General features: G+C 37.0%; 1 protein-coding gene across 2 annotated transcripts; it reads left to right on the top strand.

The window, feature by feature from the left end:
* Window positions 1–258: 258 nt before the first annotated feature.
* On the top strand, window positions 259–20069 carry LOC120536763 (butyrophilin subfamily 1 member A1-like). 2 transcript variants are annotated; one of them, XM_039765245.1, is made up of 7 exons: window positions 259–931; window positions 10070–10125; window positions 10231–10563; window positions 12429–12455; window positions 14574–14633; window positions 17247–17342; window positions 18103–20069. In XM_039765245.1, the coding sequence occupies exons 1-7, from the start codon at window positions 882–884 to the stop codon at window positions 18120–18122; spliced, it is 642 nt and encodes a 213-aa protein (XP_039621179.1). In that variant the 5' UTR covers window positions 259–881; the 3' UTR covers window positions 18123–20069. The 2 variants fall into 2 exon arrangements, with proteins under 2 accessions (XP_039621179.1, XP_039621178.1); XM_039765244.1 differs by having other exon boundaries at window positions 262–931; window positions 14571–14633.
* The last annotated feature ends 1323 nt before the right edge of the window (window positions 20070–21392 follow it).

Genomic DNA, 21392 nt, shown 5'->3' with positions numbered 1-21392 from the left:
AAAAACACAAAAATCCGCTGTCAAGAGCACGAAACAGATAACAAAGGGAATCTCATCTAGATTAATATTCATTGCCTCCCTTCACAGACCCCCTTTTTTCCCCCAAATGTGTGTTCAGCATGGATTTTGAGAAGAATATGCAGACCGGAGACATTATGGGTGGTGGAATAACTACCAATCAAATTCGACTTAAGAAAATTATTCAGAACTCCAACGAATGAGGTTGTTGCTATTGTCAGACCATCAAAAAACTTACTTGTCCAGTTATCAATGGTTTGAAGTTTTCCCCGTCTACCCGTAAACAAGGAAAATGGAGTTTTTAAACATTTAAACGGTGTTTTTCAAAAGCTAAGTTTTCATGAGCCTAAAAAGCAGTTTGCTACGTTTTTGGAAACAACCCTGGGTACGTTGGACATAGGGATATACCTGCCCACGTGGGGCGTGGCTCTACAAGGCGACAGCAAATGACTTAGGCGGGCTTCATAGTGTCTGAGGTGCACGTATCTGTTAAAGGCTAAAAAACTTTCCTTGCTGCAGCTGGATACTTCTCCAAATAATGCAAAATACTGTTCAGTAAGCTAATTTCACCTACAAGGTCCAGCTTCACCTGAAACACATCTCAAAGCAGCGCTTTGGAACATCTGCTCTTCGACGGCCGCATCCCTAGTTTTCGGAGAACGCAGCCCTCGGTGGTGCCTCTAAACTGAGAGAGACAAAATACACTCCTGTATTTACCTTCCGAGATAAAAAATATCCATTTACACTTTTAATGCAACACTGCACAGGACAGAGAAAATGATACGTGACTTCTGTATTGAATTTGCTTTTCGTTATATGCCGGATTGATCCGAGAAACGTCTAAAATGTAACGAAAGCAAGGTATGAGAAAAAAACCGGTCTGTGGAATTTGCAAAATGAGCCACCCATTCAGGTAAGTTTACCTTTGTATTAATGTAAAACTGCTTGTTTTCGTAATGCCAATGTCGGCTTGTTTGCATATCTCTTCTTGTAGTCGTATATACCTGCGTCGTCTTCGAGTATAATTACGCATCAAGTTCGTTTCTTTACAATTCCTTTGATCAAACCGAGAAATTTGTGAAAACGGTAGGGTGGGATTTGGTTGTGCCCTTGTGTTTATGTGTTTGTGTTGGAGGTGGGGGTTTAATGGTCTTAGTAAATGTGGAAACGTAACAATCTGCTCAAGTTTTCTATTGACACAATTTAATATTGCTTGTTTCATAATATACTTGTATGATTTGCTTTTGTCAACCTTTTAGTCACCTTCTGCATTAACTTAAAGATCTGGTTTTTGTACATATTTAAAAATTACCTCATTTTGCACTCCCTCCAGCAAGACCACTGTATTATATACTAAATGCCCTTATCTTTTGTGCTTTTGGTAGTGTATTGTTTAAGACGTTGCTGATTTACCCTCATCAATCACACAATAGCACTTTTTAAAATTTTCCTTCCCAGTACAATGCACATTCAGCTTCCACCAAGAAAATAATTTACTTTAAAGAAATAAGTTACTCCGTGCTTCTTCTTTTGAAACATATAAGTATTATTCACCTGTTATGTCCTTACATTAAAATACATTGGTTCCATATGCTGCGGTGGGTTGGCACCCTGCCTTGTGCCCTGTGTTGGCTGGGATTGGCTCCAGCAGACCCCCGTGACCCTGTATTCGGATTCAGCGGGTTAGAAAATGGATGGATGGATGTCAATAAAAGTTAAGTAGGTATAATAAAATATGCATCTATGATATATCATTAATTAAAAAAGAACAAATTGGTATTAGTGGGCTCCTTTCTAAAAAATGTTAAGGGGACGCGATGAAAACTGTTATGAAAACTCCGGTTGCAAATCCTTAAAGGTTGAGAAACGATGCCATATGGCATGCAAAGAACAATTAACTGTTTGTTACAGAACCATTATATGTTTTGGGGATGGAAAGCACACTACAGTGAGCAGCTGCACAAGTCTGTTAAATGTGAGTGCAAAAATTCTGAACGCAGACCCCCTCTTGGCCATTTTTCAAGAGCAATCGCATCCACCTGTCTTTCCTAAATATGATGTTTAAAAAATAAAAAGTTTATCATTATTGAAAGAAAACTTTACATTTATTAATGTAGCATTGTTTTGATAAAGTATATAAAGCCTTTTTATTTATGTGTGCTTGTATGTAAGAAAATGTTCCATGGTTTTGTACTTTCAGCTCCTGCTGTACAGTTTAAATGTCTAAACCTTCCAAAAGTTCTTTCTTTCTTTCTTTCTTTCTTTCTTTCTTTCTTTCTTTCTTTCTTTCTTTTCAGTTTTTCCAGTTTTAGTTTGCTTACTGCCACCATTTTGGTATTCAATCAACCAATCAATCAACATTTATTTATATAGCACATATTCATACAAAAAAATGTAGCTCAAAGTGCTTTACAAAATGAATAGAAAAATAGAAGACACAATAAAAAATAAACATAAGTCAACATTAATTAGCATAGAATAAGAGTAAGGTCCGATGGCCAGGGTGGACAGAAAAAACAAAAAAAAACTCCAAAGGCTGGAGAAAAAAATAAAATCTGTAGGGGTTCCAGACCAAGAGACCGCCCAGTCCCCTCTGGGCAATCTACCTAACATAAGTCAAACAGTCCTCTTTGTATTTAGGGTTTTCATGGAAGGACCAGGGGCCTCATGTATAAACGGTGCGTACGCACAGAAATGTTGCGTAAGAACTTTTCCACGTTCAAATCGCGATGTATAAAACCTACACTTGGCGTAAAGACACGCACTTTTCCACGGTACCTCATGCCTTGTCGTACGCAAGTTCTCCGCTCGGTTTTGCAAACTGGCGGCACCCAGCGTCAAAGCAATGGTACTGTTCTTGTGTGATTACTCATTATTTTCATGACGCGGCTTTATAAATACACAGAAACTAACCGCATATTGTTTATTAGTGTAATGCATCTGATTGTAATTAACTCGTAACAATATAATGGTCCGGGGAACAGCCATAGTATTCCAAATACCATAACTGCTTTAGCGTTGTTACTCTCACTTCTTCTTCTTCTTCTTCTTTCAGCTGCTCCTGTTAGGAGTTGCCACAGCGGATCATCTTTTTCCATATTACTCTCACTGCACGACTCGGAGTATTTATATCACTGTATCTGAGTGTGAATCACAGCAGCAGCTGATCGGAAAGAGAATTATCGGTATACAGCATCAGGCACACTCTACCTCAGCCACGGCAAAACGTTTTAAAGCCTTTCCTGTACGGACCTCGCGGTTCAGAAACAGTTTAATCCCAAGAACTTTAAATGCACTCAATCAATTGCTCCTTGTAGAACGGTTTGTACTTATAAGTACAATCACCCCACTGTAAACTTGCACTACAGTTATAATATCTCACAACCTGAGCCACTTTATAAAGCGCGTATTTACATATGATGACGATATCATTTTTAAGGTGAAATGCAGCAAAATATGTTTGTTAAATTATACACATAAAACTTTAACTTCATTTAAATAATCTATATTCTTCACTGGGAGTGTCGTGAAGGATAGAATAATTAAACATGTACTACGAAGATATTTCAATGTTCTTTAAACGCTTTGAAGAATCGGCGCTAAGCTTACAGATGGCTTAACTTCTATTACAGAGCTGATTGTGTGGCGATCGGTTACTTGGGAAAAGAAAAGCAAGGATTGCATGGGCGGCCACGCCAATATATATTGAATATAAAACAGAAAGAGAAAATAACAACACAGCTAAAAACGCAGCGACAAATTTCGATAAAAGATAAATGCTTGTCATGAGCACGAGGATCATGAAACACATGTTTAATAATGTGCTTTAGCTCCTATCATCATGAAAATGACATCACGTATACATCTCAGTATTTTAGTTATTCTGAGAGCTGTAATATCACAAATGTAATGGACTTTGTGTCCAGTTGGAGGAAGAGAGCCAGTTTAAGAAGCAAGTAGTGATTCACACACACAGATCACATACGAGTAGAAGATCAAATACAAAACAAAGCATTTAACGTGCTACTTTAATTACGATGTGATTTGAGAAACTGGTTAATTAAACGATTTTAAGATGAAGTTTATAATGTTCTACTAAATGACAAAATAAACTACGTCATTAAAGTGGAAATGTCGAGATTAAAGTTGACATTTCGTGCTTTTTCCCCACTGTGTGCCTTTTTTCTCTGTACCCTAATAAGCTTTCATATGACACTCAGACAGTGGGCTACAACTCAGCTTTCCACGGCGACTTTGATATGTGACTTCTTTTTTATTTCCGGCACTGTGTGATTTGTGAATGTGAGCTTTCAAGTTTCTCCAACACGCTATGTCACTCGATCAACTTCATTTTGTTGATTATACCACGGTTTATTTGAACAAATAGTATGTTTTTCCTTTGCCTCCACTTGGTATTCGCTGAAATTCTTATATTTTCCCGTGCTTTTCCCATTGTCTTTTCACAGAAGGCTGCGCTTAAGGGCGATTTATATTGATTTGCATATTCAAATAGGCGTAATTCTGGGAGGATTTGGGGCGTTACAAAATGCGCGTGCACGAGCGTTAGTTTTCACGCTGATCGGGATTTATGTAGCGGAAGAACGTGGAAGTTGGAGTACGCACAGATTCCTGCATCTGGATTTTTCTGTGCGTAAGCACATTTCGGCTTTTGTGCTTACGCCATGTTATAGTGCGAGTTCTACGCACGGCTTTATACATGAGGCCCCTGGTGATGATAGTCACGTAGACTTCTGGCTTTCAGTCCATCGATGTTGGTGCATCATGATGCTTTGAGTAGGTGGTGGTGGCGCAGGCCGCCACCACAAAGAAACCGGAAAAAGAAACAGAAAAGAGAGTTGGGGTCAGTACAGATTTTGGAGCCACTGTGAATAGTTATTGTGATGAATTGAACATACAGAGTATCAGTATTAAGTTAAAGTGAAGTTATAAAAAGGCCATGTTAAAGTAATGTGTTTTCAGCATTGTTTTAAAGTGCTCTACTGTATTTGCCTGGCGAATTCCTATTGCCAGGCTATTCCAGATTTTAGGTGCATAACAGCAGAAGGCCGCCTCACCACTTCTTTTAAGTTTAGCTTTTGGAATTCTAAGGAGACACTCATTTGAAGATCTAAGTTTACGATTTGGAATATAACGTGTCAGGCATTCCGATATATAAGATGGAGCGAGATTATTTAAGGCTTTATAAACCATAAGCAGTATTCCGTATCTTTCATAGTTTTTATTTATAAATATATGTATTTTTGATCATTTTTTCTAATCCCTTTATCCAATTCAAGGTAACAAACAGCTGGGCACAGTCCAACTGTGGAAAACACACCAACACATCACAGTGCACACACCAACACTCTCACATTAAATAAGAAATTTGACAAATGAGAGAAGACCTTTTAGTCCATCAAGTCCATTTGTTGAGGTAATAGCTAAGCCATCCCAATCTCTTATCCAGATTCTACGTAAAGGTTGTCAAGGTTTCTGCTTCTACTCCATATTGTGGTAGTTTGTTCCGGGGTCCCGCAACTCTTTGTGTAAAGAAGTGCTTCCTGGTTTCAGTCTTAAACGCACTTCTCCTAAATTTCCACTGATGTCCTCCGATACATGATTCACCATTAAGTTGAAAGAATCTGGATCTACTTTATCAATGTCGTTGAGGATTTTAAATATCTAGACAAGGTCCCCATGCAGTCTACTCTGCTTGAGAAAAAACAGGTTTCATTCTCTGAATCTGTCACAGTAGGACATGTCCTTCAGTCCTGGGATGTACTTTGGTTGCTCTCCATTGCACAGATTCAGACTTTAAAATAAAGATTTCCAGACAGTGGGAGAGACAAGGGCATGAGATCTCGGCCAAATGTGGCAGGTGGTCTGGAAGTGGGGCGCCGCCTGGCGGTGACCACGGGCCCCTACAGGGCTGGGCTTCCATGCCCTCTACTCGAGGCCACCAGCGTAACCAGGACGGACGCCCCCTCGCGGTCTGGAGGAGGTACAAGTCCTCCTCTGGTCCTCCTGGGCGTCCTGGCCGGGCTGGGTGCCACAATATATATATACTAGGGGGCTCTGCCCCCTGCTTGCTTCACTCGCCAACCCCTGTGTTTGTTTAACGGATACACAATTTTAAAAGCTTATTTTTTTCTTCTTTGGAATCATTGCTTTAAATGTTGCAGGACAACAGAATCTCATAGGGTATGGTCCATAATTGTGTAAATCTACGTTTTGTGCATTGAATGATGCAAAGGCGAAAATACTTTGTTTTGTGCTGTTTGCCTTTTATTTCTGACCTCGCTTTGTCCTGCTATTTTTTCAATTACTCCTGGATTAATTACGTTTTGTTTGCGCTAATGCGATCTTTACTATCTTTTGTTTTGATACTGTAGCGACTGACGTAATAAAGAGTCACAAAAGTTCCACTTGAACGATCGCTGACTTCGTAACCCCAAACACAACTTTCTAGCACCCTCTCTAACCCCTCATCCCCCGTGTCTCGCAACCCCTTACCGCATCAATAAATACCCTGTTATCTGTCTTTTGTGCTGTACTCCGCCCTCCCTCAATCGGACGTAACAGTCACTTAAAACAAAAAAGACTTGAACTTGGCTGGGACGCTACAATACTTTCGAATTTTACAGCTTTTACTTTAAAGCTTCATTAAAAACAATACTTTGGAATGACCTTTTCTTCCATGTCGCATTGAATTTTGATTCCGTCTTTGGAGACACGTTGTATCAACGCAATGTGTAACTGCCTGTGAGTGAATATTGTTTCTGTTTCTCTAATAAATAATCTGACTTTTTCTAATGTTTGTTCCTGTGATTTGTTACCTTTGCACTAATGCGATCTCTACTATCTTTTTTTGATACTGTAGCGACTGACATAATAAAGTGTCACAAAAGTTCTACTTGAACAATTGCCGTCTTCGTAACCCCAAACACAATTTTCTAACACCCACCCCCCACCGCATCAATCAGTACCCCACTATCAGTCTTCCGTGCTGTATTTTGCCCTCCATCAATCGGATCTAACAGTGACTTAAAACAAAAAAGGCTTCAAGTTTGCTGGGACGCTACAATACTTTCGAATTTTACTGCTTTCATATTCTGTACGTTTCTCTGCATGATTATCATGCCATTGTTTGTTTGAGCCTTTATAATTCCACTGCTTTCATAATCTTTTATCTGCCTTTTTTCTCTCCCAAAGGTCTCTTTTCTCCGCTCTACTCTTTCTTCTTTGCTGAGAGCACAGGATCTGTGTGTGCTACCGCTGGCCGTGCTCTTATTTGATAAGAAGGGTGTGCCTTTCAAGAATCTCTTGTTCCAAGTCCCCACGAGACGGCCCTGGGACAATCTCTTGGCACCAAGTCTCATGTTTATGGTCCCTGCGAGATGCTCCGTGTCCAGTCTTTTTTGTCTCACGTGTCTTTTAAATGTCTTCTGAGAACTTCTGAGAAGATCACGTATCGTCGCCCTATAAATTTCCTTTCCAGGATTTATATATATATATATATATATATATATATATATATATATATATATATATAAAATCAAATGTCTTTCTGTCTGTCTGTCTGTCTGTCTTTATGTCTGTACACTTTTCACAAGAGAACTAGTTAACAGATTTTAATCAGATTTTTTTCTATGATTTGCTTGAACATTCCGGTTGATTTTGCGACTTCTCTCATTGCGTCTTGTAGTTTGCTTGTGGTACCGATTTATTTGCGCAAATCCGAGAGAGATACAGTGGGCCAAGGGGGACCGGCCCTCCTCACTCACGTGTCAGCCCTGGGATGTACCTTACATTTCCTTAGCCAGCGAACAAGAGAACTACTTAATGTATTTAGATCGGGTTATTTTCTGGAATTTGCTTGAACATTCCAGTTGATTTTGTGACTTCTCTCATCGTGCGATAAGAATCATAGTTCACTTGCAGGAGCAATATATTCGCACTAACCCGAGACAGAGGCTGCGGGCTGAGTGGAGGAGGAAGTGTGACGTCACGAGTAGGGAGCTGGGCGGGCCATCCTCACTGTCTTGTTTCACTGCTAAGAGGGCGGAGCCACAGGTGACGGCTAGTCATGCATACACCCACACTCCCATGTGGTCAACATAAGAATCTTCAATCAACCTAACCACCATGATTTGGGGAATGTGAGAGGAAACCACATGTAGACATGGGGTGCAATCTTATAAAGGACATTGTCCTGGCACCTGTTTCCTTCCAAGGATTTGTGAAGTGGCCCTGCTATCCACCGTGCCACTTGATGACATTCTTACAAGTTTCATTACAAAATAAATTCAGCTCACAATTAATATTTTGCCAGCCACTCCCAACCAAACACTAATGCAAACTGGATTTTGAGCTTGCACATTCAGCTTAATTTAGAACTATTACTTTCAAATGATGATTTTTAAGCTTCCCAGCTCTCGGATGTCCTCTTACCATGGTTGTATTGATTTCTTCAAGGGATTCTATTGCACTTTTCATATCAGGTTCAATTTACTGATATTTTATAGTCAATATGCAAGCATGCTGTAATGATCTGCCATCCTACAGTGGGTCTGAATGATAAATGCCCAGTGGGTGCCCGGTGTTTTGCCGGCTCTGTCAGTCTTATATCCTTATGTTTTTGTTGCCCCTTCAACAACCAGTCTGCTTTAAAGTCAGCCTTTGACATCAAGTCTGAGTGTGTATTTCCTGCTTTATGATGTCAGAAGCTGACTTTGAAGCTGAGTGTTTAAAAAGTGAGCGATTGTCCTGGAACAACAGAATTCTGCAAATATTAGATTAACGCTGTGAGCTCAAAAACAATTGAGTACTTAAAACGCCTCAGCAGGTTTTGCTTTTCATGTTGAGGCACCAGCTGTGTTTGCCTCAAGACAAAAGCACCAAATCTAAACTGTCAGAACATATTCTGGTTAGATGGATTGATAACATTAAATTGATCCTCCATGAATGTGTGAGTGGGTGAAATATTAGGTGTCTTGTTCTTCTTGTTGTTCCAGAATTGTCATTGGCCCTCATCCAGTCATCTTCAAACTTGATTTATATTATTAAAAATGAAAGAGATGTCATTGAAATCAGTTTAACATTCTTTTTCAATAATTTATTAAAATGTTGTTAAAGCTTGGGAGATGTTGCATGTTTTTTTGTAAATGAGAAAGAAGGATTCCTATGTGTGACATTTTATGTGCTCTAGTAGTCAAGCTGAGTATTTGCTGTCGGTCACTGGGGAATGTCATTCTTAGAATAATGAGTTGAGGACTAACCTGGAGCATTAAAAGCAATAAACAAGTGGCAAGAAAATGGACAGCAGTGCCCTGTGAGATTGCCAATCAAACATCCTAATCTTGTATAAATACACTGCACTTGCATCCTGTCAAAGCTTACAATAACTTTGACATGTTAGTCAATGTTAATTCAAGCATTCCAAAATAAATTTTATCAACACGGCTGTACAAAAGTTTCAAACTTTCAAGCGAAATGAAGAAATCAAATATCCCTTGGGTGTGTTGTGGACTTCTTTCAATGGGCAGAAACATTTTTTTAACCTGAAAAAAAAAAAAAATCATGGAAAGTGTTTGTGTACTGCTGCATTTTCTAGAAGACTACTTGAAAATTCTGCTGTGCTAAGTTTATGTGCTGAAGAACATGTTTCAAATAGTGTACAACAAAAGACAAGGTCTGTTGATGATACACAATGATGATATACACTGTTTTATGACAGTAGATTTATCAATGTAATTTTCATGTAACTATGAATTTGCATATGTACTCCCCAGTAGCCACAGTGAACTTGGTTCGATTGTGTCATACGATCTGAGATAAACTATCTGGAAATTTAAAATGGAAAATAGGTGGAATAAGGCCTGTGAAAAGGAAACAAAATTACAAACAGTTCAAGTGAAATTATATTCCCTGGAGACATATCTGAAATTATATTTATTCATAACAATAATAACTTCCATGGTATTCTGAAGGATTGAAACCTTCATCTTTTATAAACTCGGTAGCTCATCGTCATTTCATATGAATTTTGCAGGAAACTGGATTCTTGGATTGTGCTGATAGCTATTTTGGCTTCTGTTCCTCCCATTTGTAAGTAACGCCTGAACATTTTAAATATCTCTTTAGAATCTGTTACATTTGAAAGTAAATGTTGCCTCTCAATATATATATATATTTTTTTTTTCCTGAAACCAGTGGCTTTTGACTTTACATGTGTACCCGATACTGTGAGAAACCCTGTGAACACCACTGCTGAACTTCATTGCTCCTTGACCAATATACAGATAAAAGGACCAATAACTGTTGTTTGGACAAAAGACAGCATTGTGCTTAAAAAATATCAAAATTCTTCACGACTGCGCAGAGACGCGTTGAATTCTAGATATCATTTACTAGAGGATGATATAAAACATGGGAAGATTATCTTGCAAATCACAAATACTGAACTGTCAGATGATGGAATTTATGAATGCACAGTTATTGTCAATGAGGCCTATCGTGAAGCACTAGTCCGGCTATTCATTACAGGTAAATCAAGACCATTTTAAGAATAATTGTTAAGAATGTTCTTTTTCTGTAAGACTGTTTTATTATTTTTTAGGTAACTTTATTATTTATGTGCAACTGATTAATTAAAATGAGATGCTTAAAGTAGATATTTCTACTAGTGAACTTCAAGAAAAGCAGAAGCATGAAATGTAAGAAAACTGAAGAGGTTGTTGCAACGAAGCAGAGCTTCCATTCATCCACTTGTTCATTTTCTGACTTGCATATTCCAATGTGTACATCTTTGGGACCCAACCCAAAAATAATGCACTTACTCTGTCATTTAGAATGATACTCTCCTATAGCTGCCCATTTTAAAGTCATCAGTCAACCAAATCTTCAGTTCTTTGATGTGTGAGAGGAAAGTAGAAATTCCAGGGATAAAAAAAATAAGAAGAAGAAATAAAAAACCACATAGACACCCCTACATTATAATTAAATGGTCTTATTGTGTGCTGTTTGTATAGTACTATTGTGTATGTTTGGAACTGTATCATATGATTTGTTCATACAGTATATAATTTTATGTAATTTGTTAATTAATTTCTAAAACTAAATATGATCATACATAGTTAGGACTGTTTATTAACACTGTTGTATAGTGTAAGAAAAATTAAATAAAAATTGAAAGTGATAACTTAGGTAAGATATAATCATAAACATAGGCAAATAAATTAGAGTGCATAAATATTACTTAATATACTGCATATATTTATGCTGTGTGAATGTAAATATGTATCTACAGTATATATGTAGGTATGTGCGGATGTGTTCATCTGTACATATACAGTGTATAACATTTTTGATATACTTTATCAATCCCTTAAATCATAGTACAGAGTCAGCCATTGTACAGTATATATAAAACTGTGGGCGAAAAGGGAGAAAGTGTTAGCGCCACCTCTCGTCAAGGGGTATCAACAGAGTGTAATTGCAGACCCCAGTAACTATGAGGTCAGTCATGTAATGCCCCAGCATCATGAAATTCCCTCAACGTCAGTCACGTTACACTCATCACATTAGACTATGATTAACATTAGGGCACCATTACACTATGGTTAAGATTAGGGTTGTAGGAGGTTTATCTGAGTCAAAGGGTGTTTTGTGACTGACGTTGTGGGCATTACCTGATTGGTGTCATAGATACTGCAAGCTGCAGCTAGACCCTTTTCTGTAGTATTGCAATCTCAGAACCACCCTGAAGGTGTCCCCTATGCACACTTGTGACTATATGTATATAAAACATAAACATATTTACATATCCGTTCAGTCCTCCAGTCCAATCAGTCTCTGTGTGACTCTTGCACTTTCTCCACATATCATTTTGCCTTTTCATTCTGAAACCTAGACTGCAGTTTCTGTTAATTGCCAGTTCCAAATTAATCCCTTGTGAGTGTGGGTGTGTGTATAAGCGCTGGTGCCCAGTCGAGGGTTGATTTCTACTTTCGGTTCAGTACTGCCAGAACAGGTGTTAGCCTCCTTTGAATTGGATTAAGTAGGTTAATTATGTTAAATTAGCAAATTTTCATTACAGAAATGCCACAAATTGTGCATGTTTGTCCAGTAAAAGTCTGTGCCGGCTATTTAGTGCTCAAAAAACACAAAAGTAGAACTCCAGAATAAAGTTTAAAAAAAAAAAGCAGTAGGCATGACTAGAAGTTATGGCTCCACTGTCTTGTTTCCCGTCTATTACATTACCTGAAATCTTGAGCCTCTGGTTTCCCTTCTGGCATGTTTCCCCGGTTCTCCCACTTGTTCCTACCTGAAAAGATTTATGAACATGATTAGGATGACCTACTTTCATAAGTTAATTGTTCTGAAATATTTTGTTGTATTTGCTTTTGCAGATCGTGTCAAGGAGAAAACTGATGCAGGTAAATTATTTTTTTTTTATTAAATAGAAAGATGATTACATTGATTCTACTAACTATTAATAGATATAAATATAGGAAAGGAATTATATAAATATAATAAATTGAAAGAGAAAGTACAATGTAAAACAGAAAAGTGCACAGAAAGGCACAATCTGAAATACAACTGTGAAGAAAATCTGAATGACTCTAGAGTACTGGCATGGAGAAATACTACACAAAATAAATTAACAGACAGAGAGGACACAATTAGAGTAATATAACAGAAAAGAGCTACTTAAATAATGTAATTGGTAGAAAAATAATCTGAAAGAGAGAATGGTGGATGAAATTGTATTTTATAAAATAAACCAATAAAGAGACTGACTAAGGCACTATCGATAGATAATATGAACATACACAGATAGACCGGCCATACATTTTAGCAGCTTCACTTTTTTCACAACAGTGTACATTTCGTAGTGGTGCCTTTTCTATATACTGTACTGTATATAATGTTTCATGTGTTCAATTGACTTAAGGAACTGACTGCTAAAACAGCGTTTGTCAACCGTTAAGTATTTGCGACCCGAGTTTTCATAACAGTTTTAATCGCGCCCCCCCTAACATTTTTTGAAATGTAGATGCATATTTTATTATACCTACTTAACTTTTATCGACATTTATCTAACTCTATTGTTCTAGTATCAGAATGTAGTTTAAGTTAATTTGTTTTGGTTTCAACAGATGTTTTTTTCATATTTTTGATTCTTTGATCCTTTTTGTTATTTCACACCCCCCTAGGGGGGCCCACCCCTCAGGTTGAGAACCACTGTGCTAAAACGTTATTGGATATTCTCACACAGCTGAAGGAAAATTGTTTCTACTTATTGTTCAGTCACAAAGCCCCAGGGCAAAAAAAAGAAAAAATCCAGCATTGTGAAAAACTTATTTACCTGTTAAAAATAAAATCTAGAAGTTAGAAAATGACAATGATAGTCCTGTTAATAGTTGGTAAGGGTGAGCTCCTTTGCCAGTCTATGGCAGTAGCAGAATAGCACATATGATAGACAGCATGTCACACTGCAAGTTAGTTGCAATATGTTTTGAGTTCCAAATGTTTCCTTTTTTTAATCTTAACTTTATTTATGTTTTGTATACTATAATATATAGCTTTATTCTTGTACATACTGTATATTCCTGATTGACTGAGTAGTAAGAAATTTTTGGTTATTTGCAGACAGCATAAGAAAAAAAGAATAATATGATAAAGCCCACAAATGCCCCATCCAATTAAGAAAGTTAATCTAATCATGAAAAAAAGTGATAAAAGCATCCATAATTTTTTACATTTATCATTCGTACTGGCAGTCTTGATGTACAGTGGTTGTGTAATGGTGAACAATTGTCAACACTATCAGTAGCATCAAAAATGAATTATTACCAGAGAATTATGTGTTATACGTTTTAAAATTTGAAGATATTCACACTATTCAGTGTTCTATTTGTTTCTCTTGTATTAAGATGTTAAATTATTTTACATTATTGTATTGCCTGGAAACATTCACATCTTTTGATTTCCTTTGCATTTCACATTTCCATCTTCTGTAATTTAAACGTATTACATTGCTATTGTCCCATACAACATCCAAAACATCTTCAACTGTCTGGCTTTCATTGCTGATTAATTAGTTTACATGTTTGATTTGCATCTTCACAATGGTTTATAGTGTCATTATATAGAGTATAATGCATCACTACTCTCCTGTGCCATAATTACTTTGTATAGCATCTTTATATCAAACCTTCTGTTCTCCTTACCTGAAAAAATAACTGTGAGCTTAAAATTATGACTTTAGTACTTAAGTGTGTCAGTAGTAAATTTCTCTATGTGCTATCACAATGACTGTGCTATCCATTCCAGAAGCAAAATTAAATGGTGGCAAAATGTAAGCTGTAATTCTATAATAGTACTAACATAAAACTGTAAATCCTCTATCTTTTTTGGCCTCTGAGTGAAAGATAAATATCTTGAGCAGAGTTACCAGGCAATATTTTAATGTTAGTGACAAAAATAATTAGTTCTTTACATAAATTCTGGGAAATATATCCTGATTTTTTTTGTCCATTTTATTCTAGTAGATCATAAAGTTCAAGCATTAGTAAAATTCAGCCATTTGAAAGAGGACTATCAAGAAGATGGTAAGCCATGATAAGCAATCGTTCAAATCTGCACATTATTTGTATGTATTTATTATGTATGTTATCCATATAAGTTAACTCATTAATGCAAAGTTTATATCAGAAGTGGCTCTTGCAAAGTTAACTGATCTTCTGGAATTGTAGCGATAGATGGTTTGGTAAGCCTGATATGTGACAGACGCCCTGCGTCTATATATTTTAGAAACCTGGGATTTTTTAAAAATTCGGAAACTTGAATAGCATTCTCACTGCATGACCTCGGGCCATTTGTAGTTCCTGGTACTTTTTTTACCTCCTATTCCAGGATATGTATGTTTCACTCAAGCAGGAACTATCATGGGTGGTGTTCGGGCAATGAATTGCGCCTGATTTGCTTACCACACACATTAGCACCATCTTACCTATCTGTTAGTAGTTTGGACTTTGGAGAGTTATGAATGAAGATCTGAAGAGCTGAATACAGCTAAATGAACGTAATAACGAGTTTCAGGCTTTACTAAGTGTGTTTGGGGATGATAATGATATCAAAAGGAATTAGTCAACCATCAGACATGATAAAATGTATTTAAAATTTTTTGTCACTTTTGGCTGAACTGGGGTTTCACCAAAGGACAAAGCACTGTCATGAAAAATTAAAAAACCTAATTGAAGATTACAAAAAAGCTTAAAGACCAAAATTGTAAAAATGGTTCTGACAGAAAAAACAACTAATTGGTTTGTATGCTGATTGCTATTCTTTGCCACAGGCCAACATACTCTGGAAGTGCCTAATGAGTTCCCTATTGTGCCACCCTGTGCACCGCAACAATCTTCATATCCACCTCCCTAGTGCATCGTGCTATGCACTGCAACAAAGCAATAATCTCCCCCATGAAGTCACATCCACTTCAAAGTAATAACGGGATGAGTCCTGAGCTTGCTGCACTTCGCACCATTTCATTCTCTTTCCCACATTGCGTATTTTGCATAAAGGTTACAGTTCCTGTTGTGTGGCAGAAACGAAAATGGCCAGGAACTACAATGTTCCGGAACTTATTGTTGCCTGAAAATATAGTTCCTGTTTTGGGAAAACACTATTGTTACACTGATACAAGAAAGTAAGTCGGGACACAACAACTGAAATCTAATATACAGTACACATTTTCAAGATTAGTGTAAAGATGAATAATTGCATTTAACAGTACACCAAATAATTCAGAATTTAGCAGAATCCATACAAGTAATATTTCAAAATGCTTATCGCTCTGAGAATAGCAGAGTGCTTAAATGTGTTGCTCTTTATCCCTGGAAACCTAAATCTGCAGACTAATGCCATCATCTGAAATTTAGAGAAAAAAGGATTCAGTCGTCTTTCTTTCTAACCTGTTGTACACCTCGGTGACAGAGGTCTGTTGCAAACCAATAAATTAACTGCTAGTTTTTACAGGGGTGTTAAGATGGTTTATATTGTTAATGCTGAGATTGCCAAACCAATAAATAAAATGACAACAGATTCAATAAAATGCAATAAAAAATTATCATCATGGTTTTGTCTACTTTAAGACTGTTGAGTTTCCTAATAAAGGAAAGTCATGTCTGCCCCTTCTTACAAATGTGTTCAGTGATACGATCAAAGTATAGCCTGTCATCAGTGATTGTCTGCAGATATTAGAAGTTCTCTACCGTCTGCACTGTCTCCCCTATAATTAAAGCTGAGACAGAGGAAGGAGAGGAGCATCTGTGAATTAAAGCCTTATCATTTGTCTTGTTTTGGAAACATTTAGCTATTAAGAAGAAACGTCACACTGTAGACATCTGTTGTGTTGGAAGGTTATTTATTATTAAGTTTCTGCTTCTACACTTCCTGTAGAGTCTTACAAGATTACTTTAATTGCGGGTGCACTTGGGAGCTCTTGCTAGTTGTCATGAATAACTTAACATGTGCCTGTAACTTAAGAAATTATTCTTATTAAAAGTTCAGTTGAACTTCCTTCCTGCCTCGTAGCACATATCTGCACACACCATTGTGCAAACCCATCAGCAACAGGTCCATGTCTGGCCTCCTTATCTTGTAAAAGACTTGCCATGACAGTCGTCTGTAAACTTCATGAAATTTGACTGTGTTGTATTAAACTATTAGTAATAAAACAAAAAAAATAATTAATTATCCATAAATAGATTATTAATTTTGTATTAGCTTGCAAACAAATACCACACAAATAGAAATCCCCCTGCTTGATGAACAGATTACAGTTATCAGAGCTAAAGAGGTTCACCTAAAAAAGAAATGTGATTTTCTATTGCTATGAGTGGAATTATTCAATAAGTGTGCGCTTATCAAATAAATGTGACATTTCATCCAATTGTATGATTGTAACTATCCTTTGAAAGTGTAACTGATATCAGAATATCCTATAAAGCAGGGAGCCCAACATTGATTATTACCATGTGATCAGAACAGTACACATCATATCACAGGCAGTATATGAAAAATCTGTGCAGATTTCAACTCTTCTGCATAATTTATAGACCTGTTGCATGTACTAGTTAATTTGTCTCTTATCTATGAAAATCTGAAAATGAATATTTTATGATAATTTTTAAAATTAATATTTATTCTCTTTTTCTCTTTAGGTGGCCATAGACGTCATCGTAATATCATCCCCACAGTGTTCATCTGTTTTGGTTTTATGGCTGGAGCATGTGCTGTTATAGTGATGAAAAAGACAAGTAAGGACTCTTGGGGAAAAATCCTGTAGAATTTGTTTCTGTTTCTCAGTTAAATAACCCCTTACATTGTTTCCTTTCTACCAGCTTTTCTTCATAGCCTTTTAGCCATTCATCAAACCATTTTCAAGCCAATTTTTTGTCTATGTGACCTGGAGTCCATCCTATCAATGCGTGGCTGGAACCAAGCTCTAGATGCAGTCACAGACTATTGTTGGGAACATTTTTGCAATTAACAATAAATAATGGAGTGGCATCCCATCCAGTGTCGGAACTATCCATGTGTCTAATTCTGCAGGATAGATATGCCCCATGACTCTGTATAAGCAAGAAGCAGAATATGAAAATGGATGGAGGAATGGATAGGGGAATGGGTGAAGACATTTGTTTTATAAATGGACGGTTCATGTGCTAGCTCCTCTTCTTACCTGCCTGTGTATCTGTGTTCAAAGCAGTAGCTTACTGGAGTTTACATGTACTTCTTGGTTCACCATGCTTTTTTTTCCCTGTTCCTTTGGTTTCCTTTCACATCCAAAAGATATGCATGTTTAACAGACTGGTGATTGGTGACATGAGTGTATGAGTGTGCCCAGAGTAGAGTCTACAAACCCAAATTAGAAACCGTGGGTTCAGAAAATGGAGAGATGGATGAAAGTTTATAATATATAGTGAACAGCAGAAACACATAAGAATGCATGACACTTAAAGATAACACGTGTTGCTTATAGAATCCTAATGACAATATATTTTTATTTGATTTCAGTTTTCATGGCAAGAAAATGAAAAGAATTTCGGGCATCTACCAGTTCACATGCTCATAAATGCACCTCCGCTGAAGAGCAGATGTGTAGCTGTCCTTGATATATCTGGGAATGTTTAATGAACTGCTTGAGTTCTAGCTGGAGCCAATACATCTCAGCAGTCAACATAGTGCTGAGAGGGACTCAACATCATTTCATAATGACAGTAAAACTAACTTTCGTGGGACTAACTTTCTTGGGACTAAGTCCAGAAGAATTAAAACCTTGAAGTCCTTTCACATCTCTGTGTTGTTTCCATTAACCAGGTACATGATAATAAGTGGAAAGTGTTACATAACCGAGGCTCATTGTCTTATGAAATTTCTCAAGGGACACTGGGTAACAACACTAGTATTTGAATATTTCCCAATTGCATATTAATAAAATACATTGACAACATTTAAAATGTTGCAAACATGATGAAGAAAAAGATGACAAATAATTTCTCCCAGTATAGCAATCTGTTTGTCTAGTGCTAACCCTAGTATGTCAATGCAAGAGTTCTTTGTGATCCATAAATTAAATAATGGACACACTGGGCAAGGAGACATGTGGCCACCAGAGGGAGTTCTGAAGTTAAGGCCAAAAGACCTTCTGGGTAGGGCAGTCTTAATGCATGGGGATGCTGGGCAGTTGTCCGGTGGCCCCACGAGCATAGGAGCCTCATGCTAATCTATGTATATTGTGATTGCTGTCAATAAATAAACACTATACTATAGTAAACTATAAATATTTGTTATTGTGCTACAAGTGGACATTGGCATTCACCTCAGACATAGTATCACGGTCCCCTCTGCAACCTCACGTGCCTGTATATGTACGAATCTCACGCACTACATAACGTAAAAGTGTATATGCGTACATTAACTCAATTCTCTGCAAAGAAATTTCACTGCTGAACACTTGATCAATAATAAATAATTATAGTAATTTCACTCTGTGTCATCTCTGTCTGTAGGGTTTACCAATCGAGTATCATTTATATGTTGAAATGTTTGTGTTTTTCAAGGCTCCTATCATATTTTTCAAATGTTTGTGTTGATTAATCTTTGTTGTACCACATGTTTTTTAGTGTTTAAACACTGATTTTGTTGGAAGTACCAATACAATGAATATATGTTTAACTTTATCGACCATTTACATTTTATTCCTATGAGTGGTTGTGTAGGTTAGGGGACCGAGTGCACTGCTTTGCCCGGGGGCCTATAATGCTGTTAAGACCGCCCTGCTTCTGGGTGTTACACTGTGACCTATAATAACTTTGGGAATTACCTTGGAATCCCACCCTGGGTTTAAAGACACCCCATAGTGCCATTGGTTGGGGAAACTTGGAGATGATAGGAGAGAGTATGCCAAAGGCTCACTGGCAGGGAGTAAGTGGTCAGATGAATAGAGGAGAGGACTGAATTGCTCGTCCTTTGTGTTATTCTTACATTTTGATTTTTCTTCCACGTTTACCAAACTCCTGTTTTTTGTTCAGTGACAACTAAATCATTGCCAACAAAATGCGCAAAGAGATTTCCTAGTCGCAATGTTTGTTTAAACAAAGTAGTTTGTTTCTAGTATTATTGTGACTTAGTTGGAAGATCAGACCTTGTTTTTGAAAGTTAATTCATGCACAAATTCAGAGGACTACACAAATGTTTTCTTCCAACCAGGTACAATATTTTGTACATCTATAAAGTCACCTGACCATAACATGTTATCAGATCAGACATTACTGTTTTTAACCAATAGAGACTCACAAACTAGGGATCCTTCCATTTTACCTCATTTGTAGCTTTTCAAACAGACTTGATGGTCTGAATTGTCTCTCATTTTGTGAATTTCTTGTGCTTTCTTTCAGTTCACGTATAGTACATTTGTATACTTATACTGTGCTTTAAAGTAAATATTATTGTTATGCATTAAAGTTTGATTTTTTCACTAATGCTGACTCTATTGATTGATTAGTGGAGAACACAGAATGAGGATATGCTATCGGGTGTTGTTATTCAGTAATACTCTCTAGTAGTCTGCTTAATGGCAGAATTTAGCAGCTCCAGGATGCCAGAAAGAGGAATGGATCATTAGATTTTATTTTAGTATTTAATTATTTATATGCTCAGCTTTTAGTAATGTTAATTTTTAATGAGACTTTTTGGTAGGGCTGACACACATTGTAAACAAGAACAATAATACAGTGCATTGGAGAATGAAAGAACTATACAAAATGATAATTGCTTATACATCAACATGAAAAACAGAAAGCAAAACAGGAGGCAGAAAACATAAAGCAGAAGGGGACATTCTTAGCTTGTTTTTTGGAATTTTCTGGAAATTATTGATTTGATTTATGAATTTATTTCAGAAGCTGCTTTTTTTTCCTTGTCTGTGCCTCGTTTCTCCAATCCCCTAGTTATTCTGTAATGTCTCCTGGTGCCCGGAGTCTGGCGATCTTCCCTGACTATCTCTCTCTCTCACCACTTCTATCTGGAAGACAAACGTCTAGGTTCATTTATGTTGATTATTCTTTGTACTGATTAACGCCCTTTCCAGGTCTAATATCTCCTCTTCACCCAATGCTGCCAGGATGAGCTTAGGTCCCCTGTGGCCTTGAACTGGATAGCACAGATTCAAAATGATTGTATTTTATGATTAGATTCTCATTGACTATGGAGACCTAATGAAGATATACTTTTGTATATAAATAATATATATATTTTTTAAACATACAGTAAATAAAATTTGACAGAGTGATTAACACTGCTGTCACACAGGTCCATGGTTCAGGTCCTTGACCAGCCATCATGTTTGCCTGATGTTTTCCCAATGTCCTCCTGCGTTTGTGTTTTCCTTTTCCACTACGTTCTTTGATTTTCCTCCCTTATCCTAAATTCCTCTACTTTTTAATTGATTTACAGGACTAAACTGCCCCAGTGTTAGTGCTAATTCCTTTATTGTGATAATAGTGTCAGGATAAGGCCCTAGCCTGGCATGACCCTGACTTAGAAGATGAATAAGCAGAGAATATGAACATGTAAGCCTAATGCTTTTGTGGTGTTTTAGGGTGATATTTTATCTTTACCAACACTCATCCCCCATTTCAACAACTCTCCTTCTTTTTGCCTTTTCTTATATTCCAGGCAGTGACATTGATAACTCCCTGTATATCATCTTAAGCGTTTCCTCAGAAATTTCAGTTGATGTGCAGGTAAACCAAAAGGCATTTATACACCCATTAGCTACAACATTAAAACCACTGCCAGATGTT

The sequence above is a fragment of the Polypterus senegalus genome, chromosome 10, assembly GCF_016835505.1.
Source record: "Polypterus senegalus isolate Bchr_013 chromosome 10, ASM1683550v1, whole genome shotgun sequence".
Taxonomy (NCBI): domain Eukaryota; kingdom Metazoa; phylum Chordata; class Cladistia; order Polypteriformes; family Polypteridae; genus Polypterus; species Polypterus senegalus.
This window is presented reverse-complemented; position numbering and strand designations above follow the sequence as displayed.